Source organism: Micropterus salmoides, unplaced genomic scaffold (assembly GCF_014851395.1).
Source record: "Micropterus salmoides isolate LMB-PRFRI ecotype aquatic unplaced genomic scaffold, ASM1485139v1 Ms_hic_scaffold_13, whole genome shotgun sequence".
Classification (NCBI taxonomy): Eukaryota; Metazoa; Chordata; class Actinopteri; order Centrarchiformes; family Centrarchidae; genus Micropterus; species Micropterus salmoides.
In genome coordinates, this window is record NW_024040374.1 from 11343227 (window position 1) to 11365385 (window position 22159).

At 37.7% G+C, this 22159-nt stretch overlaps 2 protein-coding genes across 7 annotated transcripts in view; both read right to left on the reverse strand.

Annotated features, from left to right (window-relative positions):
- Window positions 1–65: 65 nt before the first annotated feature.
- On the reverse strand, window positions 66–13645 carry si:ch73-40i7.2 (FYN-binding protein 1). 2 transcript variants are annotated; one of them, XM_038715544.1, is made up of 16 exons: window positions 13504–13645; window positions 9603–10230; window positions 8661–8772; window positions 7852–7904; window positions 7599–7636; window positions 7189–7220; window positions 5726–5858; window positions 5075–5237; window positions 3775–3925; window positions 3583–3599; window positions 2979–3039; window positions 2725–2767; window positions 2236–2398; window positions 1159–1192; window positions 697–734; window positions 66–539 (listed from the first exon to the last, which is right to left on the reverse strand). In XM_038715544.1, the coding sequence occupies exons 1-16, from the start codon at window positions 13504–13506 to the stop codon at window positions 502–504; spliced, it is 1707 nt and encodes a 568-aa protein (XP_038571472.1). In that variant the 5' UTR covers window positions 13507–13645; the 3' UTR covers window positions 66–501. The 2 variants fall into 2 exon arrangements, with proteins under 2 accessions (XP_038571472.1, XP_038571471.1); XM_038715543.1 differs by having other exon boundaries at window positions 8661–8775.
- A 196-nt stretch (window positions 13646–13841) lies between these two features.
- LOC119900524 (disabled homolog 1-like) overlaps window positions 13842–22159 on the reverse strand; it is a 52489-nt gene continuing 44171 nt past the window's right edge. For 4 of the 5 annotated variants that reach the window (XM_038715551.1, XM_038715548.1, XM_038715550.1 and 1 more), the window contains 6 exons: window positions 20756–20854; window positions 19727–19858; window positions 19252–19326; window positions 19117–19164; window positions 18362–18449; window positions 13842–14892 (listed from right to left, as the gene is read on the reverse strand). In XM_038715551.1, the coding sequence (XP_038571479.1) occupies window positions 14495–14892; window positions 18362–18449; window positions 19117–19164; window positions 19252–19326; window positions 19727–19858; window positions 20756–20854 (840 nt within the window). In that variant the 3' untranslated portion in view covers window positions 13842–14494. The remainder of the gene's footprint in view (window positions 14893–18361; window positions 18450–19116; window positions 19165–19251; window positions 19327–19726; window positions 19859–20755; window positions 20855–22159) is intronic. The other variant, XM_038715552.1, reaches the window with a different exon arrangement.

The window sequence follows — 22159 nt, forward strand, 5'->3', positions numbered from 1 at the left end:
CTTTCATGAGTTAAGCATTTTGATTAAAAAGATAAAGAAAAGAATAAATGCAAACAGCGACACAATTAACCAAAAAAAGGTTTATTCATTTATTTTACATTATCTCAGATGTCGAGCAATAAACAAAGCTACAGTCATAGTGTATTTATTTTCTATACAAGCAGTTTGACAAACAATGTGATGATGAGAAGTTTGTTATATCAGTACAAGGCATGTACAGTGTGTGTGAGTGTGTATCTTTCTGCATAGTTTTAGTTTTATATCAGCTAGTTTGTTTGTGTCAGCTCCACCTCAGTTGTAACAGGCAGCACAGGCTGTGTTTGAATCCTGTTTCATAGAACACGACTGGTGAAGTCAAATAAAACAAAAATGTGTCTCCAGGTATATAGTTATAGGCTATAGTTTTATTCAGCTTAAGTTTTCAGTTTTGGTATTTGTATATAGTTTGTTTCTTATGACTGTGTGCATCTCTCTCTGTGTGTGCATTCAGTTTGACATGTTTTAATAATCATTGTGTGGAGAGTCGTTGTCGTAGATGTCTGAAATAAAAAAAAGAAGTTCCTTAAAAAAGCTGAGGTAAAAGACAGACAAACACGTTTGTTTTTTAAAGTGAGTATTTAAGATTGCACTGGAAATTACAGTAGCACAGTTTGCATGACGTTTACTACAGAACATGAAGATCCAAAGATAACTCACCACCCGCATAGTCAACATCATCGTAAATGTCTCCTTCCCTGCAAAAGAAGATTGACATTTAACTGATTATTTTTAGTGATGTTTCTGTGTAAAATTTAGACCTAAAACTTGTTAACATTAAGCAAAAAATTATAGCTGTGTTTACTGTAATCGTGCATGAGGATGAAATGGAAAGATGGGTGCATCCAGTACATATAATATGTATATGAACAACTTTGGCAGATCTGGTAATAGCCTATCTGAATGCCGTGTAAAATACAGTCATTGTAGTTGTATAAATTACTAATTTAACATATAATAATATCACAAACAAAACTAAACATGTCTATTAAACAATGAAAGTTGAGCTGGTTCCATAATATTAATACAGATAGCCAATTTATTATTATTTGCTTATAGGATAAAGAGACAAAATTAAGTAATGCTAATGATGGCATTTTTAACTGATGAAGATTCACTTACATTGGAAGAAGAAGAGATCTGGACACATAACCATCTGTGAGAGGTGAGGCATTGGCATTGAATTAGTGAAAACAACAGCTGTTACTGAATGCATTACAAAATCATCTGTATACAATTATCTTGGTGTCATTTATTCATTGAGTAGTTAACGGGGTAACCACAGAAAGGATGAGTAGTAGCACATTCTCTCATGTGTGATATTTCTAGCCATTAGAATTGTTCAAGGAGGCAACGTCGGTCAACCACTTTGGTCCAGACTGAAATATCTCAACAATAATTAGATGAATAGCCATGAAATTTATAACTGATATCCAAGGCCTGTAGGGGATACATATTCATTCATTTGTTTATCCCCTGATATTTCCTTTAGCATCACCAGCAGGTCATCAGTGAAATATCTCAATATCAACTACTGGCACTGCATTTTGTCCAGATTTAATTGTCCATTTTTTATTTTATTGAATGTTGTTTTCAACAACTATTGGATGAAATTTGGTTAGGGTTAGGGCTGGGTTACACACATTTATGTGGAACAAGGATGAGTTGTACTAACTTTGATCCCTTTACTGTTCGTCTAGTGCCATCATCTGGTCAAATTATTCATTGGTTGAATACTTTGATTTCTGACTGAACACCTCCAAAACTAATCCCATACCCATCAGCATCAGGTGTACTTTGTGTTTATGGAGAAGCTTGCACGTCTGTAGTCTTGTTAATCCCACAGCCAGGACAATTATAGCTTTTCTAGTTTCTCTAACTTACGTGTGAAATTTTTGAGGAATCAGTTGTCTTTCTTGTGGACATCGGAGTGTTTAGCGTAAATATGAAAAAGAACTGAGGCTCAAATTCATACAACTGATTGCTCTGGAAACCAGGAATTTAGTAAATCTGTTTTTTTTTTCTCATTGACATTTATCCTGGTTATACAGAAAACTCTCTGAGGTAACCCTTATGTGATCACATCAATCAATTCTTACTCTTTTTCTAAAGCCACCCAACTCCACAAACCATTCATGTATCATGTGCTCTAGATTAAAATAACATGCAATAAAAACAGGATGTGAAGTGTTCATATACATTTTCCAAACTGGTTGCGACACAGAGCTTTCTTGTTGTTGGTGAGCTGGATGACGTCCAGGACTTCTCCCTGACTCACATGCAGATCCTTCCCTCCTGGCTTCTTTATGATGCAATTAGGATCCACCATCATGGTGTGCAGCACCCTTAGAGGCCCATCATACTGGGAAACAACAGTTACTTGTAATTGGTAATTGTCTTAGTCAGGGCACTGTAACATGTTTATGTTATATTGTACACATCAAGTGGAAATTCTCATCATTGTGGGGTGTATGTGGAGTTTCTCTAAGATCAATTATGGGCCCTGTTCTTTTCTATCTATATAAGTTTTCCTTTGAACAAATAATACTGGAACATTCAATAAACATACAATATAAACATTTCCTTTCTGCTGCTGTAGAGATGCAGAGTGTCATCGATGCTGATGACACTCTGCTTTACCTACATTAAAACCAAATAATCCATTGTGAAAGTGTGAAAGCTACTTACCTTAAATCTTTTTCTTAGCTCCTTCACCACTTTCGGATCTATGCTGGAAAGAAAAATGACAATTTAATCAAGAAGCTTACAAATGCATTCATGAATATATTTGTCTGGGTTAGGTTGTTTTTAGGTTAGGCTTTATATATATTACATTATATACTATACTATATAATATATATTATATATACTGATACTGGAACTGCACTGAGTTGTGAATATCTTAGCCTTTCATTTCCTGTTTCCTTTGAGTGAACAGATACCTGATTTCAGGCGGTGGTGGGGGAAAATCCTCAGATATTGGTTGAACGTCATCATAGTCATCTGAAGACAAAACAAGTACAAGAACAGTAAAACTAAAACTAAAAAGATCTTGTCTTCCCGTAAATAGATAAAAAACAGTAGTTATAATATTGTATTATAAAACATTATCTGTTGAAACAGGCAATAATATTTCAAAACATGTATCATTAAAACTGGTGAGAGGAAAAAAACAACCACTAACATGACCCACACTATAAACTAGCCATGTCAAATATCCTACTAGCAAGTGTACACTAGCGTGTACCTGTATAAAATTATTTAATTGAACAATTGATCAAGAACAGACGTTTAAAGATTTTTTAGCTATGATTAGTTGTGTATGCTTATGAATCCCTGTTGTGAATATCTATGAATTATTTGATGCTTTTAACAAAACAAGAAAAAAGAATTAAACCAATTAATCTGGTCTTTATGTTACATAAATAACTATGAGTGTTTTTTCTGCTGAGCAATGAGGAAGTTAAATAAAAACAGTGAGATTTTACCTGGTATTCCTAATCCTAATCTGCCAACAATGTTTATGTGTGGTGTGCTGTCACTTACCATCATCTTCAAGCATGCTGCAGATTAGAGGAAATACAACATGTTAGTCGGAACAGATGTGGGTGAAACTGAGAAAGCAATGCAACCAAACACTTGGGTAAGTTTACTTGTTACAAAGTAGGTTATCACTGATGGCTGGCTAAAATTACTTTAAAACCTACAATACAGCAGGATTAACATGATCAACTGTACCTGTCTCTGTTATTGGACTCCACATGTATCATCTTTGGGAGGTCTGGGGGTAGTGGAGGCAACGGCGATGTGTCCATTTTTCTGGACTGCAGCAGTTTGCGCTTCACAGCCTCATAGTCAATATCCACACATGTATTACTGATGTATCCGTCTGCAAGGTAAAACAACGATACACAATGATGCACTTTGGTTTTATAATGGCAATTCAGCACATTAGTCAACATAGACCCATTTAATGCAAAGAATGATAATCAATATTATCACTGGGCGTTTACATATTGTTGCTCTCAGGTCTTGGTTAACTAGTCATGAAATATGTCACAGCGTATGGTCTTCCACAAGATTTTTTTTGGCTTGAAGGTGTTGGATTTTGATCAACTCGGACTATGTATCGCTATTTTTTTTATCTGAAACAACAATAAAAAATTCAAAATAACCAGACAGGCAGATAATGATGTGTTTATCCATCCCTTTTTAAACCAGCAATCTATCCGAAACACTTTGTTGTTAACCTTTTATCCCAGTTAGTCAAGTAGTTCATGTGCAATACATACAAGTACAATACAGATTCATATACAGTATACATTTATAGCATTGGCACATGAAGTGTTTCTTTGTTCCAGTTTAACCACTTTCACATAAATCAGTGCATAAGGTATATTGAACTTTAAGTACCCATAACAACACATGCAACAGAACAAGCCGCTAAAGTGACTTTAAGAAACTTTTCAAGTGTCTAAATACTTCGCTCAACCTAAATTTCTCAGTGGAGAAAATGCGATTCTGCTTTGCTTCATAGACTTTTCTGTTGTTTTTTTCTTTTTTGCATATTTTACATGCTTATCAAACTCTTGACAAGGTATGCAGTAATACAGAGGCTAAGAGGGTGAAAGATGTAAGGTCACCAGCATATTTTGGTTTCACCGATAGAGTTGGATATCATCTGCATAACATGATAAATCATATGTTTTTAAACATAATAAAGTTAGAGCCATGGCACAGCCACAGTCCTTTAAGGAGGCAACGACCACACAAAATGTCTTCAACCTGAAGACCTAAACTCAAATTGGTCATCACAAGTACAAGAGCACACACACACACCTTGCTTGTCCTACAAGGTCCTACAAGATCATGGCATTTTGGGAAAAAAGAAGCAGATTCTTGGTATGACAACTTCTTTACCAAAACCAGGGTAACAAATGCAACCTTTCAGGGTTTTTATTTTATTACAGGTATTTCAATTTAAGTTTTTTTTAAGTTTTCTACACATGCTTGATAGAAATGTAAAGTTTGAGCTCACAGTTTCCGTTCAGAGAGCGAGCCAACCATTTGCCTCCTGGATTATTCTTCACTCTCAGGATCTCCACGCTGTCACCTTGTTGTACACTGAGGTCCAGTTTTCCTCCTCCATGCCAGTCATGCCGGACTCTGGCGGTGTGAAGAACCTCCACCTCCCCTTCCAGCTACAGAGGGACAGAAACAAAGCTGTAAAAGTTTGCAATTAACAGAAATGAATGAGACTTGGATGAAGATGGAGCGGGTGGATTTGAAGAACCTCAGTGTTTTGGGATATCCTCTTGTTTCAAATTTGAATTTCACAGAAGGAGCTCTGGTTTGAACTAGAACTGAAAATACAAATTTCAGTACTTAACTTAACTTAAGGTAGTATGATGAGATTGCATCTTTTCCAGTTAGTAGCCTACAATATCCTTATTTTAAACTTGGGTTTTAGTGTTAAGTTAATCAAAAAAGTTATTCTTTGGCTTGGACCAATGAAATTTCAAATGTTTAAACTACTAAACCTCCTATCTGCAAATAGCATTCCTGTTTTGCAAGGTGGTGCATTTTCTTAAACTGTCACCTATGACAGCTAATTAGTGCTAACTGATTGCTTTTGTATTAACTGGACATAAGTAAGTTTCTCGGAGGACAGATGTTGTTGGGTCCTTACCTGAAAGTTCTTCCTCAGCTCATTTGCTATTTTCTGACGTTCCATCTGACCTTTCTTCTCCTGCTCCTGTTTCCTCTTTGCTTCTTTTTTGTTTTCCTTCTCAGCATTTACCCGGTTTACCTCCACCTGGTCCCTATAAAGCAACAATTAAAATGAGAAATAATTTTTTTTGACAGTTCTTCACATTACAGCATACAATTACTACATACAGCATACAATTAATACATAAATAACAAGCCTCTAGCCATGCTAGAGAGTCTGAGTCTGTACATAGTTGTGCTTTAAGAAAAACGAACATGTTCAGCATGTTCATGATGATAATGCTACTGTAACATGCTGATGTTTAGCAGGTAAAATGTTTTCCATGTATAACATCATAGTTTAGTGTGTTTGCCCATGTAACTGATGCCAGTGTGTCTGTGCAGTGAGTAAACCTCACTCCCAAACACCTTAAGAGACGTACTGGCGACCGATGGTAGTGCCCACAGATTTTAGCCTCCTCTTCAGTTCATCTGCCTCTCGTACCCGAGGTCACCGGTTTGACTCAGATCCGTACAGTACAACCTCGGTGGACTGTTACACCAGCCCTAACCCTATTCTTAACCCTAACCTCTTTGTTAATTAGCACTTAACACAAAGTACAGCTGGGGCGGATGAAAATATCTGTAGTTTGGCCATAAACAATAACACATAAACGATTTTCATAAAAATTTTGACCTGATGATAAAAAGTCCAAAGACCAGGGTCATTTAAATTCATCCTGTAGGGAACATGAAATCGCGAACCAAATGTCATGGCAAACCATGTAATAGTTGTTGAGACGTAAAACTACAAATCTGAACCTTGTGATGCCAGAGTAAAAGTCAGTGTATCACCAAAGTCAGTAGGCTTAATCATCTGGTGGTTGCGAATGTCTGTACAAAATTGCATGGCAATCCAACCAATAGAACGATAGACTAACATTGCCATCCCTGGAGACATACCCAAAAATGCTTTCATGGTTTTCTGTCTACTCAAAATGCCGTAACTTCCCACATTACAACAGCCCCATCTTGGTTTTGTCACTATATCCTGCTTTAACAGGAAATATGTATGCTGTTGAATCACTTATAACCATAAATAAATATTATCGCACACTTGTGCATTTAATATTGCTTCAAAGGGTTGTTTTGTCCGACCACACAAACTTCACTCATCAAAATGCTTTAAAGTAGCAGACATTATAGTCAGTTGTCAAAAAAATGTAATTGAGAAACCTTTTAAGTAATAGTAGTTGCACTAGTAACAGTTTCAGTAGGACTAGCAGCAGGTGCAAAAATAACAGTAGCAGTAACAGAAATAATAAAAACACTGTCCTGCCGCATGTTCATGCAGCTGCAGCCACTTCCTACTTTTAGCCAGTAGAACTTTTAACATATAAAGACAGAATGATTTAATGGTAAAGGCAGAACATTTATACTCACTCATCTATAGACTCATACACGTCATCATCATCCTACAAGAGAAAATATTTTATTTGCAATTTTAAAGAAATACAAAAAATATTCTTTTACATGAATGATTAGATTAAAGGGGAATGCCACCCATTATTAGAACATTAAATTATCAAAGAATCCAAGAAAATACTTTACAGCGTCTGCTCCACTGACACTGAATAGAGTTTAATTGTCATTTGTCTCACCAATATAAATAAATCCATCAATACAAACAAGTGTAAACTGGAAATCAAACTTCATTCTAATTTTAATTTATAGTTTTAGGGAAGAGTGCAACATGTTCTCACAACAGGACACACCTGGTTCTGAATTCTTAAAATGGGTGACATTCTCATTTTAGAATAATATAAATATCAGTTTTAGTTTTCAGTCCTTACCCCGTCCAAACACTGTGAACTGTTGTCACTACAGGACTCTGTGAAGTCATACAATATAAAGATATTTAAGTGTCTTCCATTTGAAACTGTTCTCTAACAAATTGCTTGATAATAATAATAATAATAATAATAATACAAAGGAATTATTATTCATAACTCTTTACTTAATTACTTAAAATGTGTCAGAAGAACAAGAGCTTCAAGAACAAAAGCAACTGCAGTGATGCACCAATAAACAAGTTGTAATTCTTACCATTCTTCTCAAAGTTTGCAATGTCATCATAGTCCTCATTATCATCAATGTCCCTGTAATCAATAAAAAACATGTTTGCTTGTTGATTATTCAGCAATAATTAAATTTTTCTAATTAAAATTTTCATTATATCTGCACTGACAATCTGATTTGTTCAGCTCTGTCTCCTAAACATCTGTCTCCATCATCCCGGCAGAACTGCATTCCTTTCAAAATATATTTGCTGTCATTTTTAGGAGACAGTGTTACAGCGCATACATTGGAGAGACAAACAGGCTGACAAACAAAGAAACAGAAAACAAAACATATATCGTTTTGTAATAATATCTGTTATATTTACCCCAAAATATCAGGGTTTATAGTGACAATGTCTTCACCTGAATTTATTGGTTTTCACCTTACTGCCGTTTCATTTGATTATTTTTCAAAGCTACGTAACATCTCTACTTTTCGGCCACTGGGTTGTAGTGGAAACAACTTGTGGAAACAACATTAACAACCTTTTAAGGTGATTATGCTAATTTACACATCAAGCAGATATGGAGCAAAATTATCTTTCATTTGGAATCCTGTTTAAGGCCACCAACTGAGACTGTTTGTAATAGCATGATTTTGCCTCACACTATTTCCTGCCTGCCATGTTCACATCATGGCAGATTAAATTTTTGCATTCTCAGTAATTTTATTATTGCTGATTGTGTATGAAATAAGCGACATGAAATTAAAAACAAAGATTTGTTTTTCTGTATGTGCCTCCCTGCAGATAACTGTAACACCAGCAATGTGTGAACTAATACTTGAATACTCACACGGAGGCCACTTGGCGCGGCAACCTGTTGGGTTTGTTGGACCGTTGTGGCGGTTGTGGAGGACTGATTACTGCAGTTAAAGACATCTTTCTGCCTGCTGAGCTTGGGGAACCTGCTGGGAGAACCAGTGACAACCTCTTTATGTGACAAACTTTACTGCAAAATGAGACAGGTAACCAACAAAGAACAGTCCCAAACATTGTTTGTTTTAAAGACTGCTTTTTAAACATTTACTACATTTGTTAAAAAATTAAGTTTCATAGAAGACACTTCTTCTGGTGTTTGGTGATCCGTCAGCAATGTTTGGATTTCAGAATGTATCAATTAAATAATTCAATTTTCCATCAAAAGTTTCATTTCTAAGATAAAAAATATTACAAGCAAATGGTAAAAACTGCCCTAGGTGTTACTGATCTCTGTTGTTCATAAGATAAATATTTGTTTTCAATGATCATATAGAAATGTACAATGCCTCACGTAATAGCCTTTTTCACAGCAGACATTTTGTCTCGTCATGCTGTACCACGAAAAGCACAGCTGTCACTAATAACAATAACGATGGTTTCATTATGTTCAAGGGTCCCAGTAAGCCATGCCAACATGCACAACTTCGGGACCCTAAAACTTCGGCAGCTAAATGGAATTCAGCCCTCATTAATATAGAAGTAACACCTGTACCTTGTAAAAATGTCCTTTGCAAAAAAGATAAAATGACAGCAGGGCAGGAAATAAACTGTTGTGTCCTCATGCTATACTGACTAATCCAGCAGCCACTTTCATGATTTTGCCAGGTTAACTATTTTTACAGAAGGAAACCTTGACTTTATGCTTTTCCAAATGAGCCAGCCTTGTACAAATATTAAGACAGGGAGGGTCTATTTATTTATTTGTTGAGTCCAATGTAATTACAAATTAGTGACTAAATACGCCTGAGAGACTCACCATCAAGCTTTCTCGGGCCAGGAAGGGCAGGTCCTCGAAACCTCAGAAAAGGCTCCAGGTTGACATTGGGAGGCCGTTTGGGTTTCAAAGGTAGGGGTCCTTCAGGGGGCAGGGGCTTTCTCAGCGGGGTCACTTCACCTGTGCTCCTCTGTCGGGGCTGCTGTCGGAGCGGTAGAGGGGTAGAGGTGGGAGCAGGGGCAGGAGCTGGAGTTGGAGCTGAAGCTAGAGCAGGCATCAGGGCTGGTTTGGTTCCTGGAGGCCTCTGGTGCCTCAGCATCATGTTCTGTAGCATCTCCCCTGTCTGCTTGACCGTTTTGGCCTCTGTCGGCTGGATGGATGCTCTGACTGCGGCACTTGGAGGCGGTCGCGGGAATGGTCTGGAGGGGATGGAGGTTGCCATTGGTTCTGCCCTCGGGAACCTCACGAGGCCCTGGCCAGCCACCAGAGGAGGAAGAACTGTAGGAGACAGTCTGTGATGGGCCAGATCGTTCTCAGTCACAGGCAAGATTGCCCTCCCAAACCCAGGCCGTGGAGATTTAGGGGAGCTGCTTTCCCGGCTGCTGGTGTCCGAGGTGCTGGCCTGGTTGTTGAACCTGGCCCTCAGAGCCTTGACATCAATGCTCTCCCCCTGACAACAACACAGGAGCACAAAATCCACTGCAGCAACTCTGTTTCTAAAGCAGGAAGTTAGCAGCACAGCAAGGCATGCCCCCCACGCACACAAACACACACCGCTTGTCAAACCCCTACGCACTCTTTACAAAGAGACTGCACTGTGCAACAACACAGTTTCCTGGTCGTTTTGATCTTTACAGAGCTGATAAGTCTCCTCCACCTCTGTGCAGCAGACAAAACTTTTACAAGTGCGGTCTAAACAGAAAGACATGGAAGGCAGCGATGAGTGATTAAAAATCCTCTCAGATTGTTGCATACATTATCACTAATGATACATTCAAATCGTATTTCTGTTCATTATTATTCACTCTATAAAGTCACTTTAATGAAAATAATTCCTATTAAGGCTCTATGTATTCAGGTGGACACTTGTTTAAACTGCATATAATAGAGTTTAACAAATAGTACAGTACACTGCTGCACCAGTGCTTTGGGGGTTCTTGACTTTGATGAGATTTTATGACATATTTTTTAGGGCCCTGCGATGGACTGGCGACCTGTCCAGGGTGTACCCCGCCTTTCGCCCGAAGTCAGCAGGGACTGGCTCCAGATGGATGGATGGATGGATGGATTTTTAGGGATAGTTATGGCAACAGGGGGTTTCTATGTATGTAGAGGTTGTCTCTGTTGCATATTTTGTATGTTGATCATTTAGGGTCCCAAGGACAGTAACATGCACCACATGACTTGCAGGTAAGCATCTTTATAGAAGGAAGTTCAGAGCAAGGTTGGATGTCTTCGATACATCATTTTTGCTACAATGGTTTATGTTTATACTTTTGTTTTGTTCTATGTTTGGCCACTTTCTGGAATATTTTCTGTGAACCTGTAAATGCCCCTTGTAACTGGTTTTGAAAGGCACTAGTGAAATCAAGTTTACTCACTTACTTTTTAGTGGCATTAACTTGTATTTGCATCATGGCACCTCTGCTTTCGGCTCTTGATCAGCCACATATGTCAATATCTTTATTCGCGTTAAACTGGAGGATCAGAAGTCATTTCCTGTCTGGTTCCTCACGCTCATCTTTACCACAGTGATGCTAAGTTGAACTCTGCTGTCATTTTCTTTTTACAAAACTCAACACACTCAACTCAGTGGCCACTTTATTAGGTACACCTATAACTTCTAAGGCAATCCAAACCAGCAGTACAATCATAAATTATACCCATACAGAGATGATAATGTTCAGCTTTGTTGCAGACGTATTCAAATCAAATCTTTTGTATTGGATTGTATTAAATTGCATAGGTGTACCTAATAGTGGCCACAGAGTGTAAATTTGTTCCCTATGAGTGTTTTTGAAAACATGTTCATTGAGATCAAGTCCAAACTGAAAGAAAATTTCCCATCATTTGTGTCGACATATGTCTCAGTGTTCTTGCAAGGAATGAAGTTCCCTATTTTGTGGCGTCTGCGTAACTTATTTGGGGTTTGGATGTTGCTATTCTAACCTATAGACAAATGAATCAAAATAAAAGAGGGAAATGCTCGGAGCAAAAATGATATCATTGGTTGAGTGTGACTTCAAGAGGTGGAGTCAGAAAACTGTTTCAATGGTTAGGTAACTGACAAATATGATCAGCAAGGAGGGAAACATGGTGGAAATAAAAGCAAATTCTGCTGTGAATGAATACGTCTTGTACCCTGTTATGTGGACAAAACATGAAAACGGGATGCTAATAAAAGAATCACATCATCTATTGTTTGAACACCTAAAGTTGTGAGGGTGTGAAGAAGAGCAGGAAGTGCTCACAACCACACGTGTCTGTACCTCAGCCAGCATCCTGCGGGTTGTTACTATAGAAACCCCCTCTGCTGTAACTCCTGCACCAATAAGCTGCAAGCCCTGCTCGCAGTCGTCTCTCTTATTACAAGGAACAGAGGAAACAGACAAATACCCCTTCTCTACACCACAAAAGAGTCACACACACGGGATTCCACTTTCAGTTAGCAAGCTCCTGCAGCAGTAACACAGGGTTTGTGTGTGTGTGTGTGTGTGTGTGCATCTACACGTGTGTGTATATGTTGCCACCTTTGGCACTGACACACTATCACAGATGTTTTAAAAAAGGTCTCGCCAAACGGTAGTGTAGCTGTGCAGGTGTGGTGCTGAGACATTTACAACTAAGGGGATGAAATAAAAACTGTCAAATAAAATGTGATTTAATGACTCAAAATCATCTGAGTTTGTTTATTTTCTGATGTGTGAAAGCAAGCATTTTCTGTCATTTGGATGGATTATATTGATTTCTTCTGTTAATCTGTAAGACTACACAGTACACAGTAGTCAGTAAAACATTTTAACTTTTATCTTTTTATCAGCTTTATCGGTAACACATTTTGAAATCCACTAACCTGTATGAAAGGTACTATGCAAATATATTTTAATTGCTAGTACTGAACTGGTCTTTTATCACATAACGTACCAGCCAGTGTCTGCTCCAGATAACAGACCTTTGACGTCGTTGATTAATTAATTTGCGTGTGTAAGGGCTGACAAAATTACAAACATTTGTGTGGTTTCAGTGAAGCTTTGGAGTCATGATGATCTAAAGTCTTTGTGCCCTTAATTTGGAGAAAAACGTGTAGGTAGTACATGATCCTTTACAATTTAAAGACTAAATATGAACCATCATTGATCTTTTTCTACAAAGTATTGAAATACAGTTTCGTTTGTGAGTCAACAGAAATAGCTTGGATGGGAAGATTGAAAAGTGGAAGCAAAGTGTTACTGAGCACACTGTGAATCATTAACTGCTGATAGCAATGTGTAATAACGCTTTCTTTCATCAGTAACACCATGAACATTTCTTTAAAAAAAATCCAACTTCCCTTTTATTATAAATATGATGTAATTAGGCTACTGTAACAAACTTTAGCTGAATATATCGACATTTTACCAGAGGATGTGGATGCTGTTGCATAACATTAGAACATTTGCCATCAGGTTAAAAGTTTTGAAGGTTATTCAATAAGTACTTACATAAATGAGTGAAGGAAACTGAGGTTTAACCATAGTAAAACAATAAAATCTCTCAAAAGGTGTTTCTACAACTGTCAGGCTATTCATAGACTCCTTTATGATCAAGAGGAAATGGCCAGAATTAAAACAGGCAACACATGAAAAGAAGTGTGAAAGGTGCTGTGGAGGAGTTGCTAATCACTCCACTGATTCATATTTTAAATAAAACTTTCTAAATAACATTGTAAATAACAATTTCTTACCATATTTGCGTTGAGTGATGGTATAGAGATTGTTAGTGATGGATAAAGTACTCCATTTCCAGCAGTGAATCAGTATCCAAGCTGATGCTACAGTACAGACAGCTACATGACCTGTGTCTCTAAACTTACTGCAAATGAGGAAATGCTCTGTAAGTCAGCGTGAGCCACAGAGTGACAGACAGACAATGCCACAACATGGGATTAACAGTAGAGAAACATTGACATGTTACTAGACAGTTTGTTTCATTTCTTCTTAAAAGGTCACGTTTTCCATTATGTGTTTGAAAAAATCCTTGTAATATGTATTTGGGGCAGTGTGAGGACAGTTCTCTCTTCTACTTAAAAAAGTAGAACTACTAAGTATGAATGAACTAAAAAGTATGAATGACATGATATTAGTTAAAAACCACAAGATGAAGTCGCGTACTGTAGTCTGAAGGAAGACAATGGAAAGTTTAGTTAAATGGGCTTCCCTGTCTGTTCTGTATTTAATTCTGCATGTGCAGTATATGAGCAAACCTTATGAAAAAAGTAATTTTCAAATTGTGATTCATTTCATATAGAAAAATCAAAATAGCACGTAGAACCAAACAAAGAAAGGCAAAGTAATCAGATAAAACTGAAAAACTGAACATACATGAGCAGGAGGAATAAACCATGATTAGTATCAATTGCTGACATCTATATCAACATTATTTTGCAATTTTAGCTATCAGTTGTTTTTACGGGAAAGAGCAATTCTGTTTTTTGTTTTGTATCAGGTCAAATTGTTTTTTGTATTTTCCAGCTTAAATACAAGATAAATGTCCTGCACACTTTATACTGTAACTGTGACTGACATGTTTGATTGTTTTAATATTCAGGTTTTGTTGAATAGCAGCACAAATATTCATTATATATGTGAATAAAAGAAAAGGTCAACTTCAAGATTCAAGCAAATATAAACACACATTTGAAATTAAATGTTTTCACCTTTCCCATTCTAACCACTTCATGACAGGAAAGGATTATGGTCCAAGGTGGGGGAAACTGACTGCAGTGATCCTGCTGCTCCAGTCGGGGCATGGGAAGAGTTTAAAGTGGTGGGGTATCTGTTGGCAGTGGTGGGTGGAGTTATCATGGCTCCTGGCTGAGAGCAGTGAGCCAGAATCTGGCTGCCTGCAGTGGGCGCCGCCATGCCTGCTGGTGCCCACGCTGCCACCATATGGCCAGGCATTGTAGGCCAAGGCGCCACAGCTGGACCAGCCCATTGATTTCCCAGAAGCACCTGCTGGCTCCATGGCATGGTGGTGGGAGAGTATGGGGGAGAGGAGTATGGAGAGCCCCCTACTGGCTGTATAGGGAACATGGAGAGGATCTGAGAGGTGGAGAGCGATGGCTGTGGAGACTCTGAGAGGGAAGAAGATAAATGCAATGGGACTTTAAAGCTGCTCTGGTTGTACAATTACATGATGTTTGTTCAAATACCTGAACCCAAGACCTGTCAGCTATACAATATATTTGTACAACCCACTTGTCAAACAGAACTGTGACATTGAAGTGATTGATGTGCTTAAAAGAAGTTAGTTGATTTATTGTTTATTAATTTTAGTCAATCAGAAAATTACTGGAGTACTTTCTGGAGTCTCTGCTTGAGTCGTGACAAAATTCCAGCTTCTGACCTGTGAAACTGCAGCTTGTCGCTTTTACATTTTCAGTTTATGTAAGGATTAAACATACAGTCTTTTAATTATTGAACATTAGAGATGCAGAATATTTTACTTTAAGACAGAGCCAGGCTAGATTGTGTGCTAAGCTAAGCTAATCAAGCTCTAGCTTTTAGTGAACAGATATAAGAGTGGTATTGATCTTTTTTGATCTCTTGATACCTTTAAACTTTCAGCAAGAAAAGCATATTATTAAGTGTGTAAAAGTCTATTTCTGCCAATTTAGTTGTCGAACAGAAATCCCAAACACTTTCTCAGATTCTCTGATTCAAATCTTTGGGTTTTGGACTGTTGGTCAGAATATAAACTATTTAAAAGAGTCACCTTGGACTCTGGGACATTGTGATTGACATATTTCATTCACATAAGTGCTGTTTCACAATTTTATGATATTTTGCCACACATCCATCGTCAACCGCTTGTGCTGCGTACAGAGTCGTGGGGGGCTGGAGCCAATCCCAGCTGACATCGGGCGAAAGGCGGGGTACACGAAAATGAATCATTAGTTGCCATCCTTGGATTTCTGTAAGTTTTTGAAATATTAAAGGTTTATATTATTGCTTTGCTTGCTTGACCCAATCTATTGATCAACTCCAGACTGTACAGAACTCAGCTGCCAGGCTTTTAACGAGAACCAAGGAATGTGATCACATCAACCCAACACTGGCTCCCAGACTTTAAAATTTTACTGACTGGCTCCTCATGGCCTCTCTCCCTGTTGTATCTCTAACCTTTTAGTCCCATACGAACTGGCACATACCTTGAGATCCTGGAGCAGAGGTCTGCTGTCTCCAGAGGCCCAACCTTAAACTAAAGGGGTCAAGCCCTTGCAGTCAGAGCCCCGAGGCTCTGGAACAGCCTGCCTGAGAAAATCAGGTCGGCTGAGTGAGTGAACTATTTTAACTTCCTTTATAACACATTCTTTTTTACTAGAGCATTTCCTGATTTTAGCTGACTTTATTTTCTTTTAAACTGTATTTTAAAATTTTAAGTAACTAGTGTTTTTCTTGGTTTTATCTTGTTTCTTGTTTTATCTGTTTTATGTCTATGTTTATTGTCTTCTTTTGAAAGCACTTTGTAACATGTTTTTAGAAATGCTCTATAAATAAAAATATTATTATTATATATTTTCACAATATTTATGCATCCCAGCTATAGCTTGGTCAATGTGTGGTTCTTTTAGGTAAGTGATAACACTTGGTTAGGATCAGGCAAAGGTCATTGTAGTTGTTCAGCAATAATAAAAGGACCAACAAAAAGAGACAGGATGTAAACCTACACCTTTGATGTTGAAGGTGTACATTACACCACAGCCACATTAAACTTTTGCTGCACTATATAAATGTAACACTGCTGCCTAGAACTCACACACTCACTCTGGTGACAAGCTTCAATAAAAATATTTGTGATTTTATCACTTTCCTGCTACAAACAAGCAGAAACAGAGGAGGAGGTCAAAGAAACTGAATCTTTTAGTGTGGGAATTAAGCATGTGTTCAAAGAGTAAATATGCGATCATTTGTTCCACATTGATACACAGAAAACACGGCACATTTCTCTGTCTCACTCTAATTAATATTAAAATATGACAGCTGCACCGTAGGAATTATGTCATTCCTTACCCTTACCAGAGAATATATTACACGCCATGAACACGGGGATCATGGGAAAATGTTGTGTACATTAAGAGACAGTGTGCATTTCTCTTTCACCTCCAGTTCAAAGGTCAGAGGTCAGTGTATGTCTCCAGATTGCTGCCTGACCTTTCGAATTTCTCTCATGATGAGTAGTAAAGTTTATTATTGTTAGATGTGGTGCTTAATTTGCTGCAGACTGATATATTGTTCAATAAAGATATGAAAGGAGTTTTTGTGGAGGCTCCACAGCACTTCCATCATCTTGCATAAATTCAACCACAGTTTCTACACCACAGTGTAACTTTTGTTGACACACTGTAGAGGTGTTGGTGGTCTGAATCTGTCAAGGGACATACCAACTGTGACAACAGGCCTCTTGAAATATAGAGGAGGGAAGTGTTCAAAGTTGATGAAGTTTTATGACAGAACAGCCTGATGTTTTTAATAATATTTATTTGCATGACAGGATAACAAATTGAAAACTCTTAGCTAGATCTCTGTATGAATCCTCCCTTTGATCTGATGGCAAGAATGACTCTACTAACATCATATTTTGTGCCTTCATCATCTATGTTAATCACAATTCAGACAAGCCTCCAAATTAACCAATCAAAACTCTAAAAAAAGCTATATATGAATTGAATCACACTAAAGTTTAGTTTGATTCAAATCAAGTAAAGAAGTTTCTATAAGGAAAAAAAGGGAAAAATAGGCAATACATGTTTTTAAAAAAAAATACATTTAAAAAAAACATTGTAAATTGAATCCAAAAAACACCAATAACAGCTGAGTTTTATGTGTAATGTGCTTTGTTGGGTGTTCATAAACATCTGTGAAGTATACCACTGGGAGTTTATTATGTAAAGAAAAAACAGAACAGAATCGAATTAAGCAAAATCGGGAGACCAAGAAAGAAGGAGAGAAATTTTATTTCCCTGAATTAGGCCTCCTTTTTATTGTAACACCTCCAGGCTGTGTACTGCCCCCAATTTTATCTACAGATAAAATAATTAAGGTCATACATGGTTAAGGTTAGAGTCACGGGTAATCCATCAAAAAAGCCTCAGAGAGACTAATGCTGTGTCCAAAATCACTCACTACTCACTATATAATCCACTATATAGTTAGTTTGCCATTTTATAGTGCTGTCTGAATGTACAGTGAGAATTATAATACCCTAATTAGTTGACTCAGTATCACAGAATGCATTGTGAAAAGTAATGCACAACCAATGGACACTAACCAAGCCATAAATAGGGAAAAAGGGGCCACCAGTGAACGTTCATCTGGCATATTTTGATTGTGTGACAGTGATGTTATTAACGCCACAGAGAGAATGACCCAAGATGTGTCCAAAAGTGTTGTTTTCATTTTAATGGTGAGCTCCCTGTATAGTCCTTTACATAGAGCTCCCCAGATAGAGAGCAGGGAGTAGTGAATGATTGATGATTTTCGGACACAGCCTAAGAGGCATAAAACAGTCAGATCAGTTCCTGGTCTTATGTTTTAACTAACCTTGCTGAGTGGTACACGAGCTCTGGGGGGCCAGCGGCTCCTCCGTCTGGATGGAAAAGACTTCCATTAAATCTTTACTGAAAAAGGCCTGTTGACAGAGAAACAGGAAAACACCACAGTCAGTATGTATCTGATAACAATAGAAATAATTTAAATTTCTCACTCACCTGTATTTCAACCAACAGTAAGGTGGCAGACTTTTAAACTTCAAGAGTGGGGAGACAAATGCTACCTGACTGCCAAATGTTTATAGATATGAATGACAAATCACATAAATCAAATACAAATCTAAAAATAAAAATACTGCATAAACTCATCTCATTTATGCACATCAATCATGATCTTTGGAGGTGAGCGGTCAGCTAATTAACTCACTTTAAAAGTGATAAACCTCTTTGAGAGGTTAGAAAGGTCAACTACTTATCTTCTTATCTTTAAAGAAGAAATTTTGTTAAAATCATCAACATTCTGGACTTCGACAAAGCATTGCTTGTTAAAATGTTCATAAACCCTAATGGGTATGGTGAGACATGGTGGATTAAAACACTCACGTCTGTGGACGGAATACATCCCCTAAAGCTGGTCCCTCAAAATAACGTTACATTCGGTTCATACAAACACTTAAGAGTTTTGTTTCAACATGTGACCTCCATCATGTGGGGAAAAAAAGATAAACAGATGTTGAGAGATAAACCTCAGCAAAAGATTTAGATTTTCAAAAGGAATAGAAGAGAGCTTTTTATTGTTTCACTTACCTCAGCTGGACGGGCTGAACTGTCATGTAGAAGCAGTAAGGAATTGGTCTACAAACAAACAAGGGGAAACAAAATTAAACACAAAACTCCCACTATTAAACACTTGTAAAGATTTTCTCTGACTTGTGTCAGTGCCTCTGAAAGTTCCTGTGGTGTCTCCTGGTCCAAAACCTGAAGAACATCCTCAATGTCAACCAGGACCGGATCTGCCTGATGATCACAGATAAAACGTCACCAACATCAGCTAATTATGAGAATGCCTTTCTGTGTTTTAAAACACTACAGTAAAAAGCTGCATAGCTCTGAATGTCACTGTTAAATATTGCATATTGTTATTTCTCCTTGCAGACCACAAACAAACTGGCGTGTACAGGTACCCTGTGATCAGCATATTCACAGTATGTTGTTCACTGCACTTCCTACAGTAAAATCCACTGACCTGAGGATCCTAATCTTAATGTAGGATTGCTGCAGCCTAATTATGTACTGTGTAGCTGTTTTAAGAAATAAAAAATAACATTAGAATGAAAACAAATGAATGTCTGATTGGACTTGGAATGGGCAAGGCATCCTGTATGTTTCCAATGTAGTACTGTGTGTGTGTTGTTACCAGGTTGGCCATCTTGATGTAGAAGAGGCTGTAGGTGTCTTGGTGTTGGTAGACGTAGGCCAGAGCTCTGGGGTCAGACTTATCTTTCATCAAAGAGCTGATCCTGATCCTGTCATGGTCATAAAGTACAGCCTAAAAAACAGAAAATAAAGAGGATTTGGGCTTTTAGTTATGTTACAACATGTCTAACCACTACACCACAATTCAGCAATAAAAAACATTAACAAGGGAACAGAAAACTACAAGTACTGCAAAAAGGAAATTGGGATATCATAATCATATCTTAGTCTGTTTCTCTTTCTCTATCTTTCATAGTGGAGCGTTTGGGTTTTAGCTTTTCTGGTTTTATATTAATATTTAATAATAAGTTTTGGCATTGAAACGAACAGATATGTATGAAAGAAGGACTAGAACCCAAGTCCTCCTAAAGAATATGTTTGCAGGAGCATAACATCTATTTGTTTATTTGTTTATAATGTTTCGTATCACTACAACCTGCACTTGAACCAGAACTTGGACCAAAAGACAGAAGTGGAACCAAAATCTCCTAAAAAGTGCAGTATTCACATTCATTTACCACCTTTTTAAAATGTTTGACAGATTATTATTGAAAGAAAACATGTACTAAATGCCACCCTTATGTTATTCAGGGAAGAAAATAGACATCTTGACTTCTAACTGAGATGGGATTTACAATATATCTGTGGTGGGCTGAACTGGATTACTGGACTCTCCCTATTGTCAGGAAACAAGAAAATAAAGCATTGGAGAACAATTTATTGGCACTGATCCATATGTGCGGTAAAATAAGAATCCTGGGAATTGTCCAATTTGGGAAAAAATATAACAAACGTTATCTGTTTGTGCAGAAATCCAAGCAGGAAGCAGGTTTTTTTGTCTGCTGGAAAACCACAATGGTTGTTGAGGTTCCACACAAGAGACACTTTTCATCAACCTGAGAGGGGCGCTACAGCTACAGAAAAACACAATGAGGTAAGAGATGGGACAGATTTAGCCAGTGTAACTCACTCCGGTTCTTTCATCGACAATTTTAAGGCCGCCAGAGGAAACTTTCAACCAAACTCTCTGCTTGTGTTTCCCCTGTTTCCTTGCTGCTGCTTCAAAGCCCTGGGGTAAAAATAGGAGCACAGTCAGAGGAGCGGAGTGTATAGTTGGGTAGGAGAGCAGTAACACATCCAAAATCAATGTTTACTGATGGTCATTTATATTAAAGCCACTGTGTGTAGAATCAAAGCCCTCACCTGAATATTGATGGACTAATTGAGCTTGACAACAGTAACTTAACCGTAACCGTAACTAGGGCTGAAATGATTCATTGATTAAATCGATTACTAAAATGCATCGATGCAAAGAATTTGCATCAAGGGTTCGTTTAATCCATATAACTATATAGCACACTGTTTCACACGGACATTTATTACTGTCGCACATCGCGCTTATGCTGTGAACACGACGGGATTATGATGCCGCTGTTTGCAAAGTGGAGGAAGAGAGAGAAAACAGTGAGGGACAAAGAAAAAAGTGTCCAAAGTATGGGATTATTTCAAGCTAAAGAAAACAACAACTCTGTAATGTTATGTCTGTCCACCATAAAACAAAATTTATGCCGCCTCGGCAACAGCACAACGGCACCTGAACAAAAAGCAGCCGGTGTTCTGCCAGCGGACCACAGACAAGGTACCACTAACAGCAACTTTAGCATTTAACTGAAATCGTGATTGTTCAGTTGAAGGCTAGCCAAAGTAAGCCGCAGTTCTCAGCTGAAAATGTACACACATGCGTTTGTTCTCCTTTTTGGGCCTTGAGTTGTAACCTCGGTCATGAGTTAACTGGCTGTCGGGGAGCTGCACCTTTTAACTCATATATATATATAAACATAGTGACTTTAATGTGGTGCCAATAACTTCATAGATAAGGTAAGCAGGTAAGTTGGTAATATTTAAAAGATTAAGTTCTGACTATGGCTAATACTGCTTCAGCTCCAGTTCCCTCTGAGGGGTGTTCAGCCCCTGTGGACAATGTCTGTTTTAAAATTAGTTACTATTTTTCTATTTTTTGTTGTTGTCTTTTTTAAAAGCTGTTGCATACGATCTGATATACACTCCCACTGGATCGCGCAAAGTCCTGTGAGAGTAGATGGCCTCAAATCACTGACATTGCAGGAGTGGGCAGGCGGTCAGATAGATATCAGAAGCCTCTTTCCACAGCAGGAATTTTCCCACAACCTTTACCATCCAAGGAACCCTGTTCATTTTACATAGTTTATACATACGTTTTCATGTTTTATTGTCTTACAACACTGAATCAAAGAAGATTTAACGTTTTTTACACTGATCAACAGAAATAGACACTCTACAAATATATCTAACTAAATTACAAATCTAAGATACTTCTTTTATCCTCTTCAAGTTA